The 27,637-nt window shown below is 38.2% G+C and overlaps 1 protein-coding gene across 1 annotated transcript in view; it reads left to right on the forward strand.

Moving 5' to 3' along the window:
- The window catches only part of scaf6 (SR-related CTD associated factor 6), a 320,666-nt gene that overhangs the window by 172,566 nt on the left and 120,463 nt on the right, over positions 1 to 27,637 (forward strand). The window contains exons 10-11 of the mRNA XM_090374863.1: positions 6,066 to 6,104; positions 19,062 to 19,193. Of these exons, the coding sequence (XP_090230989.1) occupies positions 6,066 to 6,104; positions 19,062 to 19,193 (171 nt within the window). The remainder of the gene's footprint in view (positions 1 to 6,065; positions 6,105 to 19,061; positions 19,194 to 27,637) is intronic.

Below are 27,637 nucleotides of genomic sequence, written 5' to 3' on the forward strand. Positions count from 1 at the left end.
GTTGTTCCAGAAAACGGCAGTTGAATGAATAAATGAGGAAGATGAAAAGTTGGTTCTGTGGGTTTGAAGTTGGACAGTAAATGGATGTTGGCTGGTGGCGGCACGTGTTCGGACTGTTTTGAAACAGAGAGCAGGAATTATAGAAGCCAATTCAGAAGAACAGTGCACATGGAAGTATCTGTAGAAGAGGCATGCAGCAGAAACAGTGCATCTATGAGAAAGCGAGTGGAGAGACTCTGTTAGAGATGAATCATTAATTAACCTAACTGCCCTCTTCTGAATGGAATCAAGAAGCCTGAGAGAGGTTTTGGGGGCACCACCCCAGATGTGGGAACAATATTCCATGGCAGGGCGAATTTGCGATTTATACAGAGTGAGCAGCTGTTTGGAAGAAAAGTAACGCCGAGAGCGAAAGAGAAAACCAAGTTTTTTAGATGCAGAGGAAGCAATATTTGTAATGTGCTTGTGCCAAGAGAGATTAGAAGTCAGGATAATCCCCAAAAGAGATATATCATTTTGCCTAGAAATCGGGGTGTCACTAAAGATAAGCATTGGAGTAAAAGAATCCTTTTTGCGAGATATAAGACAATACTGAGTTTTAGAAGGGTTGAAATCAACTAAGTTGTCTTTGCCCCACTGGAAAATTACCTGAAGATCGGCATTTAAGGAATCGGTAGCAGATTTTTGAGAAGTTGAAGCTGATTGAGCAGGACAAGGTTTCTCAAAATGTAAAGTTGAATGCAATGTGCTCTCATCGGCAAAACTATGGATAGGATTTCCAGTCAATGGAAGAAGGTCATTGATATACAAGAGGAAAAGAGTGGGGGAAAGATCCGAACCTTGGGGGACACCGGCATTAGTGGAGAAGTTAGAAGACAGAGAGCCATCTACCATCACCCTCAGTGAGCGATCAGAGAGAAAACTGGATAACCAATTACTAAAAACAGTTGGCAAACCATAAGATGGAAGCTTGTTTAGAAGACCTTTATGCCAAACACGATCAAAAGCCTTTGAGATGTCAAGAGCAACTACTTGTGTTTCACCGAACCTTTCATTGAATTAGTCCATATATGTTTAACATAAGCCAGAATATCTCCAGTGGATCGACACTGACGGAATCCATACTGGCGATCGTTGATCAGACGGAAGGTTTCTAGGTAGTTTGAGTTGGCGGTTAATTGATTTCTCCATTACTTTAGAAAGAGTAGAAGTAATTGCAATGGGACGATATTTTGATGGGAGGGATTTGTCACCCTTTTTAGGAACTGGCTGGATATGAGCAAATTTCCAAGCAGAAGGAAAAACACCTTTGGAATAAGAAAGTGAAAAAAGGCAGCAAAGAATAGGAGTAAGTTCAGGAGCACAGGTTTTGAGAACAAGTGGAGAAATACCATCAGGACCTGAAACTTTCTTAGCATCAAGATTCATCAAAATCCTTCTGATATCCTTTTGACGGAAGACCGCAGGAGGCATTGAATGGAGCGTGTTGGGAATGGTTGGAGGTGTTTTACCAAGATCATTAATACATGAGCTCGAAGAAAAATGGGATGCTAGCAGGTCAGCTTTATCCTTGGCTGAAGTGGCAATAGAATCATCTGGTTTGGACAGAGGTGGGAGCAAAGATGGGCAAAAGTTGCGGCCAATAGCTTTGGCAAGAGACCAGAATGCTCGGCTACCATTAGGGCAAGAAGCAAGTTTTCTACTCTTAGCCTGTTCAAACTCTAGTTTGGACTGATTAATAACTGCTTTACAACTGTTGCGAGCTTTGGTGTAGGCAGAAAATGAAACTGAAGAATTAGAAACAAGCCAATTACGATATGCAACATTCTTCTCTTGGACAGCCTTAAGCACATTTATTGGAAAACCAAGGTTTAGATAAAGGACGAGATTTTAAAGTGGAGTGGACACGATCTGAGCAAACGTTGACATCAGAAGTTTTGAAACAGTAATCCGACCAAGGTAAAGAAGAAAAGAAATCTCGCAGGTCATCCCATTTTGCATTCTTGTAATGCCAAACAACACGTGGTTGGAAATAGCCATGAGATAAAGGTTCCATTGGAGAAGAGACAATCACCAAGTTGTGATCTGAATTGCCTAAAGGATCTGTCACTTCTACCGTGTACTTAGAAGGGTTGTTTGTGAGAAAAAGATCAAGCGTATTGGCTGTATGATTAGGATTGTCCGGTATCCGGTATTCTTGTAGGTAAATGAACAATCTGTGCTAGGTCATTAGTAATTGCAAAAGCCTCAGCATCTCGACCTGCTGGGTCGGTGTGACTAGAAAATGGAAGCCAGCTGGGGTTGTGAACATTAAAATCACCAAGGAAAATTACTTCACTGTTAGGAAAGTCGGACTGGAGAAAGTCAAGTTGCAAAGAGAGGAAGTCAGAGAGCTCCAAGTGATTAGTGGAGTTGGGAGAACGGTAGAGACAACAGATGAATTTGACACAATGAGGTAAAGAGATTTTAAGCCAGAGAAGATCAAAGAGAGGAGATTCCAAATTGCCAACTCTCTGATAGGGAATATCAGAATGGACAGATGCACAAGTACCACCTTTGAGGCGAAAGGAATCATACAGCGAATAATTTGGGCATCTGAGATGAGCAGTAGATGAATCAACCGATAACTGAGATTCTGTCAGAAAAAGTACATGGGGTTTGGCAGACTGCAAGTGGAAATGGACATCGTTGAGATTAGAATTGAGACCACGTATATTTGTGAAATGAATTAGGAAGTCCTTGGGAGGTTTAGATCTTTTCGCAGATGAGCTTGCTCTATTAGTTTGACAATTCACGTGTATTCAATAGTAAGAAAAAGTGGGTGGGACATTCTGTATGAAGTAATGAAATTTTTGGATATGGCGTACATGTGGTAAGAATATACCCAGATCCTTGACATAACGTGGCCTCGACAATGCTCCCCGCATACACACTACTCGGACTCCCTCCAGTCACTATCTGGCAGAGTAGAGGTAGCAAGATTATACGCTAGCTGATCTGGAAGCTTCCTAGAGAGTTACCAATAGGTTCAGTCCGGTGTACTAACTAGCGGCCGGCCTGCGAACACCGTTTTAGAGCTGTACCCTCGAAATGTAAGGAATATTGGATCTCGCCATGACGTTCATCATAACCTCAAAAGTCAACAATCATTCTGCGTGATGGAAGAGAAAGGGAAGGGTTGACCGGAACTTAGCTCTAGAGACTAAAGATGGGTTCCACCACTTCAAGCCTCCAATAAGCAAAGTGGTGGTATTTCACCAGTTGATGAGAGTCATCTACCACCTAGTACTGCCTGGTAACATAGAGGGGCGGCATTCCTCCATGTGGTGTAGGCGCCACACCTCGACCCCTGCTTACGTTGGTTCACACCTGGGTGGTCACCACCATGTACTTGTGCATGGAGGTTATACCCAGGATTACTTACAGTCCCACCATCGTGAAGGTGCAAGCAGAGGATTTGGCTGTCACACACCGTCCGGACTTCGCCGAAATTGGGTCCACTTGACTTGAGTGTCACCCGAATATCAGTTCCATCAGTGTTTTAGACTCCCAGGTAGCAAGTACAGCTTGTCTGGCATATCTGAGAGAATGTCTGTGACAACCTCAAGGACCAAATATATGGATAGTGAAAACTAAAGAAAACATGGACAAAATGGTTAGAGAATAGAACTTACTATGATTGAAACCATAGGATGGGAACAGGAGTCAAAAGAACCACTTGGGTGAAAGCAAACTATTTAAGGATGATGATAATAGTGACTTCAAATGATCACAGATGTGCATTTTTGATGGCTTGCTACTCTGGGCTTATCCCTACATTAATAGTTCTTTGTTTTAATTTAATTCTTTAGCTGCCTATATATTTTTATTTTTTTCCTCTGAGAAATGTCATTTAGGTTGTATCAACCTAAATGACATGCCTGCTTTATATATCCTCCCTTATACCAGTCTTTTTACTTTTATCTTTACTTTGTACTACTCTAAATTTAATCCCACCTCTTTTCCATTAGTTCTAATTAATTTTACTTTGCTATGACATTTATTTTATGTTAGAAACAGAGAACACTATATTGTTGTTTTTTCATGCAATTCAAATGGTTGATATTTGAATTGTTAAAATGCAACAATGTACTTATATGTATATATTTATTTTTATCTTGCATTTAAAGCATATTAATTGTTTTCTTTTATTATTATTCTTTTTACTTTGTCAACTTGTAACTATACTACCTCCTCTCACCTTTCCATTTTGCCTTCCCCCATTTTCTTTTCTTTTCTCTTCTCTACAACTTTTATCGATATATACAGTAGACTCTCGATTTTCAGGGATAGATGGTAAAATAAAATCTTGGATAATAAATTTCCCGGTTAATTGAAAAATATCGAAAAAATGTTCAGCAACGTACCACAAAAAAATATGGGGAGATAAAAAACACAAAAAACTTACCACTCGCTACTTGTATGTCCAATACAATGCTTTCCTTTATTTTTTGCAATGTCACATAAAGATTTAACGGATGCACTGTGTTCAAACTTTTGAACAATTTCAAGTTTTTGTTCAATTGAAAGCACAACTCTTGCATTTACCCACCATTTTTGCGATTTCTAAACAAAAAAATATTTACAAAAAAAATTTCAACACTCCTTACATAAATAACAAAACAAAATTTGTCTTTTTGTGGTGTGACAGAAAACACAACAATCCACGCTACGCGCTAAAAGAAACTAAACATTTGTTCTCTTTTTATTGTTTTTTGAGCAACTAGTGTGAAGACAACGGAGGTTGCGGGATAATAGGTACATTCATCTTCCAATCACGACTTATAACGCCACTTTTTTATGACTTGCAAAACATCTGTTTATACCCATTCTATTTATTACTTGAATTTTATAATTCTTTGGTGTATATACATATTTTTTTACTTTGGAGTCTTGAAGTGTCCCAGTTAATCCAATTCCTGTAAATTCAGAGTCTGCTGTATAAAGATATGTCCCTGTTTTTGGTAACTATGTAATGATATATTTTTTTTTTTGGTGGCACCTTCTGATTTCTAAAAAATAAACAGTAGGTACCCATCTGACCAAAAAGGTTGGACATACCATTCTAGAGGATTAAATGTAAAAAGCAGTTGTCTAAACTAGCCTGAACAAAATAATAATTTGCCATTTGATTGAAGGTGTTTAGCTTTTTATTCTATGTTAAATTGTATGCCTATCATGTTGTTTTCAGAATGCAAACTTTATTTCCTATAATGGTTTCTCATTGTGTTAAATACAAACTGCAGGAAAGATACTAATTTTATTAGTAAGGTTAAATGATGCAAGGAAGAGCCTTTTTTTGTGCATCAGCCAAAAAAAAAAAATAAAATAAATAAAACAAAATAGTCATGCTATTCTGAATCCCACAATTTGAGCCCAATTCTAATTGGACTCACCACCTCTGTCACATTGGAGGACAGTTTATTTTGATGTTTGGGAATACTTAGGTACTCAGCCTGTTGCATAGAAAAATGGAACCCAAAGTGGTAGTCTTGATTGGGAAAAACATTCAGAAATAACTTTAAAGTTATAAGGAATGCAGTAGGGTTGCAACAAGGTCTAGTTTTATTAATGCTACAGACTGTCTGTATAACCAGTAAGAAATATGTAGTGTCCGAAAAGTCTGGAACCAATGGGATTTACAACTTACTGAAGTCTGTACGGATGAAACTTTTCTTCTTTTAGAATGTCATGCACTATGCTCTTGGGCACTCTTATTTCAGCACTTGTCCATCTGATGGATTTCTGACAGATATCCGACGGATTTCCATTGGTTCCAGACTTTTTGGGCCCATGTGGAATAGTAAAGGGGTTACACAACAGCAGAGTTCCGCATATGGTTATTGAACAAATTAAAAGTTTTTCAAATTTTTTTGACTGATAAGCATATAATTTTGCATGTACTAATTGAATAAAAGGAGTGTCTGTCTGTATGTTTCTCTCTCTCTCATATATAAACTTGTATAGTATAGTTGTTTCAGTTTTCTGACTTATATGCATATAATTTTGCTTACTATTGTTTTCAGCAACTTCAGAATCCTTCAGTATCTTTGGCAAATTATCAGGTAAGTTAATATTTCATAGTTTATTTTCTTTCTTTTATTGTTCTGATAGCTTATAATCAAAAGGTGCTTATAATTTTTTTTTTTATGAAACCCCCAAATGAGAGGTATTAGAACCTATAGTACTGTGTATGAGTTGAAGGTCGAGAAGATGAAAGAAGATAATTGTTGACATTAGACTTAAATTTCTGTGGATTGTAATTTTCAGGAAATATGTATGAAGGAAGGTTGTTCCAGAAAATGGAAGTTTAATGTATAAACGAGGAAGAAGAAAAGTTGGTTCTGAGAGTTTGAAGTTGGACCGTAAAACGATGCTGACTGGTTGTGACACGTATTCAGACTGGTTTTGAAGGAAGCAAGAGAGTGGGAATTATAGAAGCCACTTCAGAAGAACAGTGCCCATAGAAGTATCTATAGAAAAGGCATGCAGCAGAAAGAGAACATCTATGAGACAGAGAGTGGAGAGACTTAGTTAGAGATGTGTCATTAGTTAACCTAATTGCCCTCTTTTGAATGAAATCTAGAAGCCTGAGAGGTTTTGGTGGCACTGCCTCAGATGCAGGAACAATATTCTATGGTAGAGTGGATTTACGATTTGTACAGAGTGAACAAATGATGTTTGGAAGAAAATTAATGTCTAGAGTAAAAGAGAAAACCCAGTTTTTTTAGATGCAGGGGGAAACAATATTATTAATGTTCTTATGCCAGGGCAGATTAGAAGGCAGGGTAATCCCCAATAGAGATATATGATCTTGCTTAGAAATCAATGTCATCAAAGATAAGCATAAAAGGAGAAAAATCTTTTTTTGCAAGATATAAGACAGGATTGAGTTTAGAAGAATTGAAATCAAACAAGTTATCTTTGCCCCACTGGTGAAATACCTGGAGATCAGCATTTAAGGAATTGGTAGTGGATATTTGAGAAGTTGAAATGTTTGTGCAGTTCAAGGTTTCTCAAATTGGAAGGTGGAATGCAATGTGCTATCATCAGCAAAACTATGGAGAGGATTTCCAGTCAGTGGAAGAAGGCTTTTAATATACAAAAGGAAGAGTGGGGAAAAGAACTGAATCTTGGGGAACACCAGCATTAGCGGACAAGTTAGAAGGCAGAGAGCCATCTCCCAGAACCCGCAGAGAGAAAACTAGAATGGGACAGGCATCAAGGTCTTCCAGCTGTATGGCATGCTGGGTGGCCTGCCTGGCATTGTTGTTTCGGCCGGCAACTAACAGACAACTCAGAATTGGCATGTTCTGAGTTGCCTGTTTTTTGTAATTGGTCTGAGGATGCCAGATACCCAGTTACAAAAAAAAAAAAAAAAACAGTTGGAAAACCATAAGGTGGAAGCTTAATTAGAAGACCCTTATGCCAAACATGATCAAAAGCCTTTGAAATGTCAAGAGCAACTGCTTGAGTTTCACCAATCTTTTCCATTGAATTTGCCCATAGTTGGGTAACATAAGCCAGAATATCACCAGTGTATCGACACTGATGGAATCCATACTGGCAGTCATTGATCAGATGGAACGATTCTACATATTTTAAGTTATTATTATTAGCCCTATGGTGCAAGGAAGAGCCTGAGGCTTATGCTGCACAAGCCAAAAAAAAAAAAAAAAATTCCTCAAGTTACCCTGTGAGAGAGAGAGAGAGAGAGAGAGAGAGAGAGAGAGAGAGAGAGAGGTAGAAAGGAATCACCAAGAAAGATAAGAATAATGATATCCAGCTCAGGACCCTGGGTTTGCCAAGCCCACTCTCACCAGATGTGAGCTCCTGGGGTTGTTGGCAGTTAATTGATTTCTCCATTACTTTAGAAAGAGTTGAAGTGCAGTGGGATGATAGAACTGGTTAGATGTGAACAAACTTTCACGAAGAAGGGAAAACTTCTTTGGAATAAGAAAGTAAAAAAAGGTGACACATAACAGGATTAACTTCAGGAGCACAGGCTTTAAGAACAAGTGGAGAAATACCAGCAGGCCCTGGAGCTTTCTTATCATTCAGATTGTTCAAAATCCTTCTGACGCCCTTTTAACAGAATAGTACAGGAAGCATTGCATGGAATGTACTGGGAATGGTAGGAGGTGGTTTACCAAGATCATCAATACACAAGTTAGAATAAAAGTAGGATGCTAGCAGGTAAGCTTTATCTCTGGCTGAAGGGGATATAGAACCATCTATTTTGGACAGAGGTGGAAATAGAGATGGGCAGAAGTTGCGGCTAATAGCTTTAGTGAGAGACCAGAATGCCCAGCTACCATTTGGACAAGAAGCAAGTTTTCTATTCTTAGCCTGTTTGAAATCTAGTTTGGACTGATCAGTAACTGCTTTGCAATTGTTGCAAGTTTTGGTGTAGGCTGAAAATGTCGAGATTTGGATACCGGCCAATTGCACTATGCAACACTGGAACAGTCTTATCACATTTATTGGAAAACCAAGGTTTAGATAAAGGACAAGGTTTTAAGGTGCTGTATGGAATAAACTATTTCATCCCTACAAGAATAATTTCATTGACACAATCTAATGTCAACCATCGTTGACATCAGAAGATTTAAAACAGTAATCCAACCAAGAAAAAGAAGAAAAGAAATCTTGCAGATCATCCCATTTTGTATTCTTGTAGTGCCAAACAACAAGTTGAGAATGGCTATGAGAAAAAGGTTCCATTGGAGAAGAGACCAGCAACAAGTTATGATGTGAGGTGCCTAAGGACCACTCAACTCAGCTGTGTACTTAGAAGAGTTCTTTGTGAGAAAAACATCAAGCATGTTGGCTGTGTGGTGAGGATTTTTTAGTATTCTGTTAGCTGAATGAACAATCTCTGTGAGGTCATTAGTAATTGCAAAAGCCTCAGCATCTCAAACAGCTGGGTCTGTGTGACTAGAAAACAGAATGCAGCTGGAGTTGTGAACGTTAAAATCACCAAGGAAAATTACCTCATTTAGAAAAGTTGGACTGGAGAAAGTCAAGTTTCAAAGAGAAGTCAGAGTTCCAAGTGATTAGTTGAGTTGGGAAGACGATAGAGGCAACAGATGAATTTTACAGAATGTGGTAGAGAAATTTTAACCCAGAGAAGGTCAAAAAGAGGAAATTCCAAATTAACATCTTTGACAGAGAATATCAGAGTGGACATATGCACAAGTACCACCTTTGAAGTGAAAGGAATCATAAAGCAAATAATTTGGGCAAATGAAATGAGCAGTGATTGAATCAACCGATAACTGGAATTCTGTCAGAAAAAAGTATGTTGGGTTTGGCAGGCTGTAGGTGGAAATGGACATCATTGAGATTGGAAACAAGACGACATATATTTGTGAAATGAATGAGGAAGTGTTTGGAGGTTTAGATCTTTTTGTATGAGAGTATACAAATAAATCATAGCATTAATAATGAGACGATTCTTGAGAATAATTTCCCCCTCACTTACAGCGAAAACCCATCAAACACCAAGTACTGTATATGTGAAACATTTGGTTCTACATATATTAGCCGAGGAAGAGACATGCAGAGTGTTGAAAGCTTCTGTAAGTATTTTATTTTATTTTATCAAAAGAAGCAAGCAGGGGGTAAAGCCCCCTAGTATTTATTGAAAAAAGTCGAACTAAATATTAAATTATTTTAATTATTTACTTACATTAATTATATAAATCTTAAAACTAAAAGAATAATATAAAATATATAATTTTATATTTTGAAATATTGAGGTAACGTAGTTTGTCTGGATGATTTTTTTTTATTCTGAATTGTTTTCTTTTCTGCAATTGTTTCAAAATCATTTAATAAGTGTGACATTTTATTATTACCTAAATTGCAGGATATATTTTTAAATCCTAAAACAATTTAAAATTTCTTATATTAGAATTTTAATTTCTTCATCTGATTCATTGTTTGCATTCATATTTTTGCATAAATTGTCATTATTGTCAATATTCTTATCAGAATCATCAAGTTAGCATTAGCATTAGTAGAGGCATTTGACGCAAGAAAGCAAGCTTATGCAGCATCAGCCAAAAAAAAAAATAAAAAAATAAAATAAATAAATAAAAAATAACCACTTCCACTTCACCCCTCTGTTCATTCGAAATATATGTCCAGCTGAGCCTTAAACTTATTTAGGCTATCAACTTCCACGACAAGGGACGGAAGTCTGTTCCACCTACCAACCATCCGCTGGCTAAAGGCAAATTTCCGCACATCTATCCTACATCTGTCTTTCCTCAATTTGAATTTATGCCCTCTCAGGTGATTATTCTGAGCAAGAGGAAGAATCCCATCAGCACTGAGCATGCTCAAACCATTCAAGGCTTTGTACACCTCTATCAGATCACCTCGCTGGTGCCTAGTCTCCAGACACTGTAATTTGCAAAACTTAAGCCTTTCTACGTAAGAGCACCCCTTTGTTCCATTCACTAATCTTGTTGCCCTTCTCTGTACTCGTTCCAGCAACTCTACATCCTTCTTGAAATGAGGCCTCCAGGCCTGTATACAGTACTCTAGGTGTGGCCTGACCATTGCCTTATACAAGGGAATAACCACCTCCTTATCCCTGCTAGAAAAATTGGTATATATCATTGACAATACACCATGAGCTACTCTTGCAGCCCGTCTGCACTGCTCAGAGAACTTCATATCTGCCTGCACAACCACCCCCAGGTCCCTTTCATTCTCTACCACTGTCAGTGTAGTACCACAGAGTTGATACGTTGCTCTGGGGTTGCTGTTTCCCCATATGTAGTACTTTACATTTGTCAATGTTAAACTTCATTTGCCACCTCTCAGCCCATCTGCTCAACCTTTCCAGATCCTGTTGCAGCAGCATAGTGTCAGTAATGTCCTTGACAACCCTGCCAACCTTCGTATCATCTGCAAACTTGGACATTAAGCTTGATATACCATCATCAATATATCATTTATAAATACAGAAAACAATAAAGGACCCAATACTGAACCCTGAGGGACTCCACTAATAACATTAGTCCACGATGATTCTTCCAGTTTTCACCGTCATTTTCACATGTGACTGAATCTTCTTCAAATTTTGTATTGATGTTTATGTTTATCTGATGTCCAACTTAAACAAATTCTTGTACCTCTATAAAATCAGTTCTGACCTCAACCTCCATGTTGGTATCACACTTAATTCCACATTTATTTAAACATTTTTGTATAGAATTTTCACTAACACTATTCCAGGCCAATTTTGTATTCAGCAATGTCTGATACTAAAAATTTTTTAAATTCTTAAAAATTTCGTGCAGTGTTCATATTTCCTACTAATGTAGGTAAAATATGTTGGTAGTAGAACAATTTAAATGAATGATACGTTTAGTCCAGTCGTTGATTAACACTTGATGTATTAGCAATAGGTTGTCACAGACATTTTCTCAGATATGCCAGACAAGCTGTACTTGCTACCTGGGAGTCTAAAACACTGATGGAACTGATATTCGGGTGACACTCAAGTCAAATGGACCCAATTTCGGCGAAGTTCGGATGGTCTGTGACAGCCGAATCCTCTGCTTGCACTTTCATGATGATGGGACTGTTAGTAATCCTGGGTATAACCTCCATGCACATGGTGGATGACCACCCAAGTGTGAACCAGTATAAGCAGGGGTCGAGGTGTGGCGCTCACACCACATGGAGGAATGCTGCCCATCTATGTTATCAGGCAGTACCAGGTGGTAAATGACTCTCATCAACTGGTGCAATACCACCACTTTGCTTATTGGAGGCTTGAAGTGGGGAACCCGTGTTTAGTCTCTAGAGCTAAGTTCCGGTCAACCCTCCCCCATCTCTTCCATCATGCAGTATGATGACTTTTGAGGTTATGATGAACTTCGTGGTGAGATCCATTATCCCTTACATTTCGATGGTACAGCTCTAAAATTATGTTCGCAGGCCGACTGCTAGTTAGTACACTGGACTGAACCTATTGGTAACTCTCTAGGAGGCTTCCGGATCAGCTAGTATATAATCTTGCTACCTCTACTCTGCCAGATAGTGACTGGAGGGAGTCCGAGTAGTGTGTGCGTGTGCATGCGTGGGAGGCATTGTCGAGGCCATGGTATGTCAAGGATCTGGGTATATTCCTACCATGTGTATGCCATATCCAAAAATTTCATTACTTCATACAGCATGTCCCCCAAACCTTTTCTCACTATTGAATACACCATGGATTGTCAAACTAAGAGTAAGCTTATGTGTGAAAAGATCTAAACCTCACAAATACTTCCTAGTTCATTTCACAAATATATGTGGTCTCAATTCTAATCTCAATGATGTCCATTTCCACTTGCAGTCTGCCAAACCCCATTTACTTTTACTGACAGAATCTCAGTTATCGATTGATTCAGCTACTGCTCATCACAGTTGCCCAAATTATTCACTGTATGATTCCTTTCGCCTCAAAGGTTGTACTTGTGCATATGTCTGTTCCGATATTCCCTGTCAGAGACTTGGTAATTTAGAATCTCCTCTTTTTGATCTTCTCTGGCTTAAAATCTCTCTACCTCATAGTGTCAAATTCATATGTTGTCTCTACCGTTCTCCCAACTCCACTAATCACTTGGAGCTCTTTGACTTCCTCTCTTTGCAACTTGACTTTCTCCAATCCAGCTTTCCGAACAGTGAGGTAATTTTCCTTAGTGATTGTAATGTTCACATCTCCAGCTGGCTTCCGTTTTCTAGTCACACCGACCCAGCTGGTCGAGATGCTGAGGCTTTTCCATTTACTAATGATCTCGCACTGATTGTCCATTTACCTACCAGGATACCGGACAATCCTAACCAAACAGCCAACACGCTTGATCTTTTTCTCACAAACAACCCTTCTAAGTACACGGTCGAAGTGAGTGGTCCTTTAGGTATCTCAGATCACAACTTGGTGATTGTCTCTTCTTCAATGGAGCCTTTATCTCACGGCTATTCCCAATCTCATATTGTTTGGCATTACAAGAATGCAAAATGGGATCATCTGCGAGATTTCGTTTTTCATTTCCTTGGTCGGATAATTTCTGATGTCAACATTTGCCCAGATTGTGTCAGTGAAATTATTCTTGTAGAAATGGAATCCTTTATCCCACACTCCACTCTAAAATCTCATCCTTTATCTAAACCTTGGTTTTCCAATACATGTGCTAAGGCCGTTCAGGAAAAGAATGTTGCATATCATAATTGGCTTGTTTCCAGTTCTTCAGTTTCATTTTCTGCCTACACCAAAGCTCACAACAATTGTAAAGCAGTTATTAATCAGTCCGAACTAGATTTTGAACAGGTGAAGAGTAGAAAACTTGCTTCTTGGCCTAATGGTAGCCGAGCATTCTGGTCTCTTGCCAAAGCTATTGGCCGCAACGTTTGCCCATCTCTGCCAAAAACAGATGGTTCTGTAGTCACTTCAGGATAAAGCTCTCCTGCTAGCATCATCCCATTTTTCTTCCAACTTATGTATTAATGAATTTGCCAAAACACCTCCCACCATTCCCAGCACACTCCATTCAATGCTTCCTGTGGTCTTCCATCAAAAGGATGTCAGAAGGATTTTGACGAATCTTGATGCTAAGAAAACTCCAGATCCCGATGGTATTTCTCCACTTGTTCTCAAAACCTGCACTCCTGAACTTACTCCTGTTCTTTGCCACATTTTTTCACTTTCTTATTCCAAAGGTGTTTTTCTTTCTGCTTGGAAATTTGCTCATATCCAGCCAGTTCCTAAAAAAGGGTGACAAATCCCTCCCATCCAATTATTGTCCCATTGCAATTACTTCTATTCTTTCTAAAGTAATGGAGAAATCAATTAACTGCCAACTCTTAAACTAAATAGAAACCTTTCATCTGATCAATGATTGCTAGTATGGACAAATTCATTGGAAAAGTTTGGTGAAACACAAGCCGTTGCTCTTGACATCTCAAAGGCTTTTGTTCGTGTTTGGCATAAAAGTCTTCTAAACAAGCCTTCATCTTATGGTTTGCCAACTTTTTTTTGTAATTGGTTATCCAGTTTTCTGTCTGATTGCTCACTGAGGGTGATGGTAGATGGCTCTCAGTCTTCAAACTTCTCCACGAGCGATGCCTTATCATGTTCTTTATATGGATGTTGAAAATAATAAGAGTAAGAAGAACACGAAATTCGAGTTGCTTTTAAATATGTCGGAAAGGACACTAAGCTCACCAAAGAATAAATCCAATCTTGAGAATACATCAATAGGCATTGAAAACAATTTGTCATTTTTGAAATCGATTCCTAATTCAACTTATTACTGAACACAACGTAAAAGAGATCTGTTTGCAATGATCAGGCAGTTGGGTAAACCTACATTCTTCTTAACTTTGAGTGCAAACGAAATTGGTTGGCCTAAATTGCTAAAAATTTTATACAAGTTAAAACACGATGCTTTGGTTATTTCTGATGAGCAAGCAGAAACTCTTCATTTTATTAAAAAGGTGACATTAGTTAAAGAAGATGCCGTAACATGTGCGACTCATTTTAATAAACTTGTGGATTGTATTTTAACTTTACAGTCTAAGCGTTTCTGTCCATTTCGACAGTATTATGTCGTCAACTATTTAAACGGATTAAATTTCACCATCATGGCAGGTAATGTAAATTTTAAGTAAATGCAAATTTTTGAATCTGTTCTACAACTGTCTTTCTTAAATTTTAATTTGTCTCCTCAGGTGCAGAATCTGAGCAAGAGGAAGAATTCCATCAGCATTGGACTTGCTCAAACCATTCAAGGCCTTTACACCTCAATCAGATCACCTTTCATGTGCCTAGTTCGCAGACACCGCAATTTTCAGAACTTAAGCCTTTCTTGGTAACAGCAACCCTTCTCTCTCTACTCTTTCCAGCAGCTCTACATCTTTCTTGAAATGAGGCTTGCAGACCTGTATGCAATACTCAAGGTGTGGCCTGACCATTGCCTTATACAAGGATTTTTGTTATAATATTGGACGCTTACTGGAATTCCTCTGTCAAACCAGTTGAGTTTGACAGAGGAATTACAGACTCATTAATTTCTTGATATGTTTCTTGTTGAATAATTTTATTTGCATTCCGCATCCACTTTTCTTTAATATTATTTTTTTCCTGGAAAATTTGTGTTTTATCACAATTATACCTCTGTGTTTTGGCGATAAATGTTTTGTTGCATCTTCTATAACTTTCACTTGCGTTTCTAAATTAAAAAATTTCATTTTTCTTTTTTCTACCATCATGGCTATATTTGAGGATGGATAAATCAGAAATAGATGAATGAAATACCTATTTGGTAGCAATATTTATACAGTTACTTCAGAAAAAACTCCAGGTTATTCATAGAACTCTGTGAAAACACTGACTGCCAAACAACAGGATTAGCAGTCCCAGTCAGGTATGACAATGGTCAACTTAAGAGGATTACAGATTCTTAGGAATTTATGGAATATGTTGGCCCCCAAACTGCAGAATTAACGATCACATTTGTGTCAGAGAGTGGTACCCATAGAGAATAGTTTATACACAGGACATTTATTTAAAACTGTTCGAAGAATTATTGGTCTTTTGTAAAGGTGGTCTCGTCGAGGCGGTGATTGCTTATAGAGGTTTCACTGTACCCCCACTCCCACCTACTCCAGTTTATTTTGGTACTATGCTTTTATTTGATTCGTATTTTGATTAAGTGGGAATCCAGTTATAATTGAACATGAGTGGATGTTCTCTCCAAAATTGCTTAACTGTAAAGATGATTCTGAATTTTCTGATATTTTTCAGTGGGATTTATTAGTTAAATGTCCTATTGATTTTGCAGTTGAGCTTCTTACCAAATGACTTTCTGTGTTGCTATTAATTCTGCTTCTAGGATTTACAGTTCTAGTATGATAATCCAAGGGTAAGATGATCTTACCCTTGCCTTTAAAATGAAACAAAAAATGTTTAGAAAGAAAGCAAAAATATCCTTCCCCAGATAACCAACTAAATTACTAAATTACAACTTGGCAAGGGTTTACTTTGCCAGCAAAAAAAAAAAAAAAAAGGATTTCTTGCCTTCCACATTTCTGCTAAACTTTATTACTTATTTCAAGTTGCTCTCTGGAAGCAGATTTATTGACTGGCCAGAAAACCCATATTTTCTGGTACCCATCTCCACCATTTCCTTCTCTAGTGATGAATTTTAAGAATTTAATTAAGAAACTACCTTTAATGTATATAGTAGGCCAGGATTTAATACTGAATTTTGTATTAAAATTTTAAAGTTTCTACATTCTCAGTTTTCTTACCTTCATCTTTGTTTGTAATTAGCCTGAGTTTTTTTCCCCTCTCTGCCTGTCAGGCTTATACTGTTCGTCCACTCCCAAAAAATATTAACCCAGTGTTATTAAGCACTCCAGACATAACTCACTTTCCTCTGTTCTTAAATTGTTTCAAAGGGCACTGCTTCTGCCATTGACAAAACAAATTCTACTAATTTATGTTGGTGTGTAAACATGCCCTTTAATGTATATATCAGAAGGTAACTTATTATATTTCTGTATACAGTAAACTTGATTATCTATGGACAGATTATCTGAAGTCTTTATTGCCTACAGAAGTCTAAGTTGAAATCCTTTTTTTTTTTTTGGTAGTTGTTGGCGCATAGGCTTCTGTGGCCATAATGCACCTCCCAAGGTTTTTGCAGTACTTTGATCCAAGCCCGAGGCGGGAATTGAACCCGCGACCTTTGGGTTGCCAGGCAGGCACTTTACCCACCCGGCTAGCCTGGTCGGCTGAAATCCATTACAAGTGTTTGTGTACATTTTGAAATTTTCCCATATACATTTCAAAATGCTCTTTGAATTGCTTAGAAAATTCATCCAACTTTTGCTTTATACAGGGTGGGGCAGAGAAAGCTGATAAATTTCAAATCACATTATTGCAGCAACAATGCTAGGTGAGGTAGTGGGGTTATCTCATGCCATTTTATTAGCAATGGAGAAATGGACCGTGAAACATTGTGCTTTCATTATTGAAATGCATTTTCAAGAATGGTGACCCTGTTACCATAATGCAGCAGTTATTTTGCATTCGCTTCGGTATCCCTTGTCATGGCTCAGTTCCTAGCTGTTAACATGGTAAAGCTATGGGTACAGAACTTTCAGGAAAATGTTTCTGCAGTGAAGAAGAAACCTCTGAGTGTTTGTGTGAAGAGTATGAATGAAATTGAAGTTGAGAAGCGCTGTCCTTTGGAGTCCATGCCATTCAGACAGGAACCAAGCTGCTACCCTGATAATTTCCGTGAAGCTTGCACAGAATTTTGCATAAGGATCTCAGTTTTTATCCGTACAAAATGGCAGTCATTCAAGAGCTAAGTGATAGGGACTTGGTTATTTGCCAGAATTTTTCTGAGCAATTCCTCTGAATTATGGTTGAGGAAGATGTCAAGAATGTTCTGTTTATGAGAGATGAGGCACATTTTGAATTGTCCAGTTGTGTCAACAAACAATTTTTGCTATTGGGCAGCTGAAAATCCAAAACAGATCCATTATTGTCCTCTTTACAGTGAGTGAGTTACTGTCGTGTGTGGGGTTGTGTCATTTGGAATCATAAGCCCTTACTACTTTGAAGACAATGGAGGTGGTATGGTTACATCAGATCACTATGTATTAATGCTATGAAAGTTTGTGGAGTAAAGCCAGAATTCTGTTGCCACAGAATTGATCTTAACACCATAAGGGTCTATCTAGCAAGATGGGATGACTGCTCATAAGGTAAGGACAACAATGAGTGTGTCGTGCAAAATGTTTCCAGAGCATTGTGGTTTCATGGAACGGTGATGTTCCGTTGCTGGCACTTTCTTTGGATTTAACCACTTGTGACTACTGGCTGTGGGCTACCTTAAGAGTAAGTGTATGTATGTCACTAGACCCATAAAGCATTGAAGAATTAAAACAAAAATAAGGGACAAAGTTGCAGTGATTCCAGGAGAAATTATCCAGAATGTGATGAAAACCTTCAAGGTAGACTGGAACAATGTGTGAGGAATAACAGGAAACATCTCATCTCACTGATTAAAAAATGAAATGGCATCAAATGTACTTCCTAGTTATAGTAATCATTAAATATAAAACCAAAGGTTAGTCTATATAATCTGGTACCCTTCTGATCAGCTGTTACGAGTAGCAGTGATTGACAGGTCTAGCCCCTCCCACCGGTTGGTTTTTATTTAGCGTTAGAGTGAATTTCCCCTCATACTGCTGTTCAAAATCAGGAAATCATTTTCAAATTTTAAAAGAGCTTCCAATTACTCAAGGAAAGTAATGAGTAAGAGGGGCTAAGCCTCTCAATCACTGCTACTCGCAACATTCGATCAGATGGGGCCACGTAAAGACCAATCAAATCAAAATTTCAGTGCCTTATTTCATTTCAAAAATCATCAGTTTTCCCTTCCCCACCCTGTATATTATAACTCTAGTCATATTTCAGTAATCTTTCAGTGTGGTTAATTTTAATCCATATTTTTTTGATTTTTTAAAAATTTAAGTCTGTGTGCATCCATCATGTTAAAATGGCAAAGAATTGTTTTTTCTATCGAACAAAACTTCATGTCATTAATAAAAATGAAATAAGGTGTTAAAGTGTCAACTTTAATTAGTTCCTGTTTGAAACACACACACACACACCCACACCCACACACACACACACCACTCTCACTGACAAGGTGATGCTTCCTACAAATAGTATTATTTAGAGGAAGGCCAATCTTGGGGTAGAAGAAAACTCCGCTGTTTTTCTTTTTTAAAAAAAAATTATATATATGTATTAAATCTTCTCATGCAGTAAGTATGCTTCCGTGAATATGAACACAATATTTATATAGCAGAATTTGTTTTTTGTTACTGATTGGTTTTAAACTGCCAAATCTATGCTATCTGCTGTTGAAACAAAAAATTATTTATCAAAAAATTAAGCTATTCTGTTTTTGTTTATGTCTGTCTATTATCTGTTTCAGGCTAGCTTAATCACTGAACATGCGGCAAGCATTACTCCAATAACTAGTGCAATCCAGGCTCAGTATAATCAGTTGCAAAAGCAGCATCAAGACTTTGTTGCCCACTTAACAGCTCAAGTTCAGCAGTTGCAGGTATATCAAGATAACTGTATTTTAAAGCCGATAAATATATACATATTTTTTTAATAAGATTTGAAAATGAAATACTTTCTTTAGTTCCAGCAGTAATTTATGCCTGGGAATATCTTTTTTAAATAATTTTAATTTATTGTAATAATACAGGATGTTTCATAAAATGCAAGCTGCTCTCTCAGGATTTGAAAACAATAAAAAAAAAACTATATAAACATACTCCTGAAATGGTTTTGTTTCTAAGTTAGAGCTCTTTCTGTTTTGAAACTATCTGGTAAAAAAACACATGCTAGTTTCTGCATAAGCAAACCACTTCACAACTGTATAGGTTAGGTAGATAGGTAGAAAAATCGATTACTATTTCAGTGTGTATAGCCATGGTTTGCATTTTACTGTTTGTATTCATAAGTTCTTACTATAAAATCAGTTATAGGTCTCTGGTGTTGCTTTTTTTTTTTTTTTAATAAAAATTCAAAACATGAAAGGTATGTGAATCTGTAGTACTTCATACCATTTGTGGGTTGAAGACTAAGAAGAGAAAGGATGCTTGTTGACATTACACTCAAATTTCTGTAGATTCTAATTTTTGGAAAATATGTGTGAAGAAAGTACGTGTTGCTCCAGAGAACAGAAGTAAAAGGGATAAATGAGGAAGAAGAAAAATTGCTTATGTGAGTTTGGAGTTGGACAGTGAATGGATGCCAGCTGGTTTGGAATAGAGTGAGAGAATTACAGATGCCAATTCAGAAGAACAGCCCATGGAAATATCCATATAAAAGGTATGCAGCTGGAATTGTACTTCTGTGAGAGAGAGAGAGTGGAGAGACTTAGTAAAAGATTGGGCATTACTTAACCTGACTGCTTGAGAGAAGTTTAAGAGATTTTGGAGGCATTGCTCCAAATGTGGGAACAGTATTCCATGATGGGGCTGATTTGAGATTTATAGAGTTAGTGGTTGGGAAAAATGTAATGCTGAGAGCAAAAAGAGAAAAGAAAATGTGTTCTTTTTTGATGCAGGAGAAAAAGTGTTTATAAGAGAGATTAGAAGTAAGGGGGATCCCTAACAGAGATGTGTTCTGGGCTAAAGATCTGAGTGTCATCAAAGATGAACACAGGAGCAGTAGACACTTTTTTTTTTGTGAGAAATAATACATAACTAAGTTTATGAGAGGATTGAATTTGGAATTCTCCATTGGAGAATTACCTCAAGATTGGCATTTAAGGAATTGGTCTATATTTTAGAAATTGAGGCATTTATCTAGAAAAGTTTCTCAAAGTGGAAGTTGGAATATAATGCTCTACCATCAGCAAAGCTGTGGGATAGGATTTCCAGTCAGTGGGAAGAATGTCCTGATCCTTATGGAAAGGCAGTGGTTTTCAACCGGGGTGGCGCAACAATACTATATATATATAATTTGTATTATGAATTGTAATTTTATTTATGGCTATGTACAAGTTAGTGCAAATGCAGCATATTAATATGCAGCAAACTCTGAATTACCAAAAATGGCATCATTTTAGTTAAATCTCTTATTGTGAATACCTTCACAACGAGATACTATGATATTGCACTACTTCGAATAAGGAATGCTTCACCAAAGGAGAAGACTATTGTTACTTATTCTCAGTGGATACCACCACCCAGACGGCACTGTTTTGGGGCTATTTGGCCCTTCTTTGGTGGGTCGGTAGATATCCTGGTGATGCAATGATGACAAAACAGTTATGAAGTATAACTCCACAATATGAGAGATACCTGATGGTGTATAAAGTGAATTTCGACTGACAACATCATGGCAGCTCGTAGTGAAGATATTCACAATATGAGATTTAACTAAAACGATGCCATTTTTGCTAATTCAGAGTTTGCTACATACTAATATGCTGCATTTTCACTAACTTGTGTATATATGTATGTGTATATATGTCCAAATTATATAAGTTATAGTGTAATGTAAGTACCTCCATAGTTTGAAAATCGATGTAACCCCTGACCAACAGTACCTCCGGTATACATGAAAAATTACATGAAAAATATAACATATTAGGTTAATTAACATAATAAGCCTTACATGGGAACCCATTTTGCAAGAGACTTTGTCGAGGGCTAAACCCCTACAAAATAGATACCCTTGTTAGACTGAGCCATCGGTTTCTGTTATCATCTGCCTGTATACCAAATCAAATATCCATAATAATGGATAATTTAAAATTAAAATTTAAAATTATAGTGAAGCTATAAATCAGTATAAATCTAGCCGGCCAATATGGGGAAAGTCTAACCAAAATTTGTAATAATACAGGCTGGATGATATTTAGCCCGACCAATAGCTGCAACATTATAAGCACAACTGAGAAATTATTAATATTTGGTGAACAATTTGCAGAAAAATAGCTAATTTAGCATTAGCATTAGCATTAGTAGAGGCATATGATGCAAGAAAGCAAGCTTATTCAGCATCAGCCAAAAAAAAAAAAAAAAAAACCCTCTCCCATTTCACCCCTCCGTCCGTTCGAAATACCTGTCCAGTTGAGCTTTAAATTTGTTTAGGCTATCAACTTCAACAACAAGTGATGGAAGTCGGTTCCACCAACCAACCACCCGCTGGCCAAAGGCAAATTTCCGCACATCTATCCGACATCCGTCCTTCCTCAATTTGAATTTATGCCCTCTGAGGTGATTATTCTGAGAAAGATGAAGAATCCCATTGGCATTGAGCATGCTCAAACCATTCAAAGCCTTATACACCTCTATCAGATCACCTCGCCGGTGCCTAGTCTCCAGACTCTGTAATTTGCAAAACTTAAGCCTTTCTTCGTAAGAGCAACCCTTTGTTCCATTTACTAATCTTGTTGCCCTTCTCTGTACCCGTTCCAGCAGCTCTAAATCCTTCTTGAAATGAGGCCTCCAGACCTGTATACAGTACTCAAGATGTGGCCAAACCATTGCCTTATACAAGGGAATAATCACCTCCTTATCCCTGCTAGAAAAATTCCTGTATATCATTGACAAGACACCATGAGCTACTCTTGCAGCTCGTCTGCACTGCTCAGAGAACTTCATATCTGCCTGCACAATTACCCCCAGGTCCTTTTCATTCTCCACTACTGTCAGTGTAGTACCGCAGAGTTGATACATTGCTCTGGGGTTACTGTTACCCATATGTAGTACTTTACATTTGTCAATGTTAAACTTCATTTGCCACCTCTCAGCCCATCTGTTCAACCTTTCCAGATCCTGTTGCAGCAGCATAGCGTCAGTAGTGTCCTTAACGACCCTGCCAACCTTTGTATCATCTGCAAACTTAGACATTAAACTTGATATCCCATCATCAATATCATTCATAAACACCGAAAACAACAATGGACCCAACACTGAACCTTGAGGAACTCCACTAATAACATTAGTCCACGTTGAGCAGTGTCCATTGATTACCACTCTCTGTCTTCTGCCACTCAACCATCCCCTTATCCATAGCAGCAATTTGCCTCCAATGCCACACTGCTCCAATTTGTGCAGCAGTCTTCCATGTGCAACAGTATCAAAAGCCTTTCTAAGATCCAAATATATAATATCAAAGTTATTCCCTGCATCCAGTTCTTTTGTGACTACATCATAGTATCCAATCAAATTGGTCAGGCAAGACCTGCCCTTAACAAAACCATGCTGCGTCTGAGCTATAACGGAATTCTTGTCTAGATGATCCTGCAGTGCTTCTTTAACCAGTGCCTCCATTAATTTACCTGGAACAGAAGTTAAACTAACAGGTCTATAATTACTTGTGTCAGCCTTTGATCCTCCTTTGTGAATTGGGGTTACATTTGCACATCTCCAGTCTATGGGTACCTCCCCTGAGTCCAAAGAAGCTCTCATAATTATGGCTAGGGGTTTGCATACTTCCTTTGCTGCCTCCTTTAATATAACTGGATAGATCCCATCCACCCCAGGTGCCTTTTTTATGTTTATCCTCAACAATCTCTCCTCCACTTTCCTCTCAGTTATTACAAAATCATCCAGCTCACTGCCAATGTTTACTTTACCTACATCATTCTCCTTCCTGAATAACTCCTCATGCGTGAATGTAGATGCAAAATACTCATTTAGATTGTTAGCCACCTGAGCAGGATCCTCAACTGTTGAACCATCAATATCCAGTGGACCAATCTGATTCATCCCTTTCCTTCTCGAGTTCAAGTATGTAAAGAACTCCTTTCTGTTTTTCTTTGCATCCTTTGCCAAGGATTTTTCGTAGTCTGCCTTTGCCTGCCTAATCTCCTTTGTGACTTGGTTACAGACCAACTTATATCTATCATAGGCTTCCATGTCACCCATTAATTTGTATGTATCCCATGCATTTTTCTTCTCTGCCACATGTCTCATTAGTCCATCTGACAACCATTTAGGCCTAAACCTTGAACAATATTTCTTAGTTGGTATGTAAAGCCTGGTAGCCACCAAGATTAGTTCCTTGAATGCTTCCCATTTTGAGTTTGCTGTTGGTAACATCATCAGTTGGTCCCACTGTATAGAATTTAAATACTGTCTCAGACCATCATAGTCGCCTTTACGAAAACAAAAACCCTTCCCTTTACCTCTGATGGTAGTTACCTCCTTGAGTAAATCCCACTTCAACACACTGTGATCACTGCCACCTAGTGGTTCATTTATCTGCAGGTTCTTAATGCATGAAGAATCACTACTGATAATCAGATCAAGAGTATTGCTCCCTCTTGTTGCCTCACGAACATGCTGATGTAGAAAACAATCATCCAATAAATCCACAAAAGCCTTGCTAGTGTGCGAGTGACCAACCCACAAATTCCAGTCAATATCTGGGAAATTAAAATCCCCCATTATAAGACTCTCTGATTTACTGGCCCACTCTATTTCCCTGTACAATATATTATTATACTCATCAGAGTCATTAGGCCTATAGCACACTCCTACTCTCAATTTTGATTTCCCTATGCTTATGTCACACCAAACTGACTCGACACTGCCCTGTCCAGCGATGTCAACTGGCTTCACTTCCTTTGACTTTATGTGTTTCTTAATTAATAGCATAACCCCTCCTCCCCTCCTGTCCTGTCTATCCTTTCTATATACATTGTATTCCCCAAATTCCAGTTCCGCATTACTTATATCTGTGTGACACCACGTCTCTGATATCCCAACAATATCTGCCTTTGATGTTTTGAGCAATACCTCAAAGTCATCAAATTTATTTACCAAACTCCTAGCATTGGTGTACACGCAGGTATACATGCACCTGTTTCTATTCTTAGCTACCCTAACACAACCCATGTGTTTACTTGTAACGCAATGACTACCAGCAGTCTCTGAAATATCCTGCATCTTGTTTTTCAGACTTCTGCTCATTTGAATAGAAGCAGTGCAAGAATCACTTCCACCTCTGCCAGTGGCTACTGTTAATCTATTAGTCCTTGTATCCCCCCCAACTAGCAGTTTTCCGACCCACCTAACACTGCCTCGACAGCAACAGCAAAAATTCTTGCACCCTTTCTATTTAAGTGTATCCCATCCCTGTAGAAGCAATCTCTCCTGTTAACAAGTACAGTCCAGGCTGAAAAAAATTCTACCCCTTGAGCCTTGCACAATCCCTCCAGGGCCGAATTGATCGACAAGGCTCTCATCATATACTCCCTCCTTCCGTTCGCCTTTAGCTAACTAAAGGCGAACGGAAAGCAGAGTAGTTAAAGCAATAGTACCTCACTCCCCCTCGAATTACTCTAATAGTTCGTGAGGTATGAAAAATTAAGGCATGAGGATAGATAAAAGTGAAATAGTAAAGAAAAAGCAATTTATCGATATTACATCGGATAAACCGGGAGTGTAAATTCCCGACCCTAATAGTAGGGATCCTGGTTAAGTAGTAAGAGCCAGAAAATATATCAGAATGTGAAAAGCAACCGAAAAAACGGAATGGCTAATTCCTAAGAAAATTTACTATAAATCTAACGTCAAAGATTAGGTAGTGGCAAACATTCTATAAAGCTTTAAACAATATATATGTGTGTATATATATATATATATATATATATATATATATATCCAGTGAGAGAATCGGATCTAACAGGTAGAAAATTGAGTAGGGGTGCCACAAAATAAAATAATTACTTAGGGGTGCCGTTATTAAAAAAAGGTTGAAAACCACTGCATTAAGGTGATATTTCAGGTATCTTACCAATATCCATCATCAGACCATGTTGCTCACAGACTCTCTTGCCAATGCTCCCGGAAACCTGATGTGCATACCCGGGTATGCGCATAATGCAGTAGAACCTTATGATTCTGGCCTCGAGTGCCAAGCGTTATAGTGATCAAGCGAATTTCAGAGTGATTCATAGAGTTTTTACTCAGAGCCAAAGTTCTTATTTAGTTTAAAAAAGTTTTTTTACATTCTCTTTAATTAATAACTTAGTCTTACAAATAGTAAGCAAGTTTTAAGAAAGGAAATCCACCTTTCTTTTTTCTCTTTAAACCCTTATACCGCTTGGTCACTCTAGCGGCACTGCTCCTGCCTCCCCGTGCCGGGGCCGGTAACCTGGGAGAAGAAACCCACTCTCCCAGGGCTGAAAGGAGCAAAGATGGAAAACAGTTCATTTCCACCTTTAGAGCCATCGAGCTCAAGACTAGCAAATAAAAATGACAACGAAAATGACTATTCTCAACCAAAGAGGTTGAAAACAACACCTAAAGAGGAGATACCAGCCTTCCTCATCTTGCACTCTCTATCAGTTCAGCCTCTGAGTAAATTATCACCTTTTCTAGTGCAGAAATGCATTGTCTGCTGCTGGTTCACCTAAATCAGTAAGGCGACTTCAATCAGGTGATCTTCTAATAGAAACAACTCAACCTCAACGTTCTGTAAAGCTATTAAAGCTCAACTTTTGGAGGACACCAAATAAAAGTTACACCCCATGCCACCTTAAACTCCTTAAAAGGAGTAATAACAGAATGGGACTTATTACTTGTACCAGAGGAGGAAATTGTCCAAGAATTACACGATCAAAAAGTCATCCAAGCAAGGAGAATCATGACCTGAAAAGACGGTACACTCGTTCCAACAAGAAGCATAATTCTTACCTTTAGCGCTCCTAACTTACCAACATCTGTGAAAGCAGGCTACCTGCATTGCCGTGTCCGACCATACATTCCGAATCCCATCAGGTGCTACAAATGCCAAAAATATGGACACTCCCAGACTGCATGTCGAGGTGAGGCAGTATGTCCCAACTGCGGGTCAAAAGACCATAACCAATCTGATTGTGCCACTACCACTCCGCATTGCCCAAATTGTAAGGGTAACCACCCAGCTTTCTCAAAAACATGTGAATTATGGAAGCAAGGAAAAAAAATTCAAAAATATAAAGTAGAGAACAAAGTGACATACTCAGAGGCAAGAAGACAGATAATCAAAACAGAGACAAAGCAGACATATGCCACAGCAGCTCAATCTTCATAGTCTGTAGGGATCCAAACTGAAGTATCAATTCCTCCAAATATATCAATTGCGAACTGGGCACGTTCGTTGCTTTCTATTTCAAAACAGTGTCCTACACAAAAAACAAGTGAACAGTCCAATAATACCCCAATTACCATACCAATGGAGGCCTCCTCAACAATAAAACCAAAAGTAATAGAAACCAAGAAACTGCAAACATCCACCACCGGAATGGACATTGACGAACATCACGATTCAGAAGATACAATTTTAGAATTACATGCAAGTGATGATGGATGTGACCCGACCCGTCTTTCCTAGGAAAGACAAAGCAAAAATTGATCGATACAAGCAAGCTGCAACTAAAAAACAGTCAGAGTCGAAAACAACACAAAAAAACCACTTAATGGAAAAAAATCCTTCAGTGGAACTGCAGAGGATTTCAGAATGCAAAAGATGATTTGCAGGATCTAATCGATCGGTATGAATCAGCTGGCATAGCCTTACAGGAAACTCTTCTAAATTCACGAGTGTGTCTTTCCATCAAAAATTATACCATCTTTAGACGAGATAGGAGCATTGACACGCCAGCTCGTGGAGGGTGGCTATCATTGTCAGAAATAACATTCCATCCAAGCATGTTTCCCTTCAGACTCCTTTTGAAGTAGTGGCAGTGCACATTGAAATTGGTATCACCATTACAATAGCCTCTATATATCTCCCTCCTAATTTTGCTTTCTCCTCAGATGATTTAGAAAAGTTAGTAGATCAGCTGCCATCTCCTTTCTGCTTGCTGGGTGACTTTAATGCTCATCATCCTCTATGGGGATCGCCAAAAATTGACAAAAGGGGTAAAATAATAGAATTGCTGCTTGATACTCATAACCTTACTCTGTTAAACACTGGTGACCCCACCTATGTCCATTTTACTACAGGATCCATGACTGCAATAGATCTTTCAATCTGCTCTCCCTCCAT

This window comes from Mastigoproctus giganteus, chromosome 5, assembly GCF_048544385.1.
Source record: "Mastigoproctus giganteus isolate SK-2022 chromosome 5, ASM4854438v1, whole genome shotgun sequence".
In the NCBI taxonomy this organism is placed as follows: domain Eukaryota; kingdom Metazoa; phylum Arthropoda; class Arachnida; order Uropygi; family Thelyphonidae; genus Mastigoproctus; species Mastigoproctus giganteus.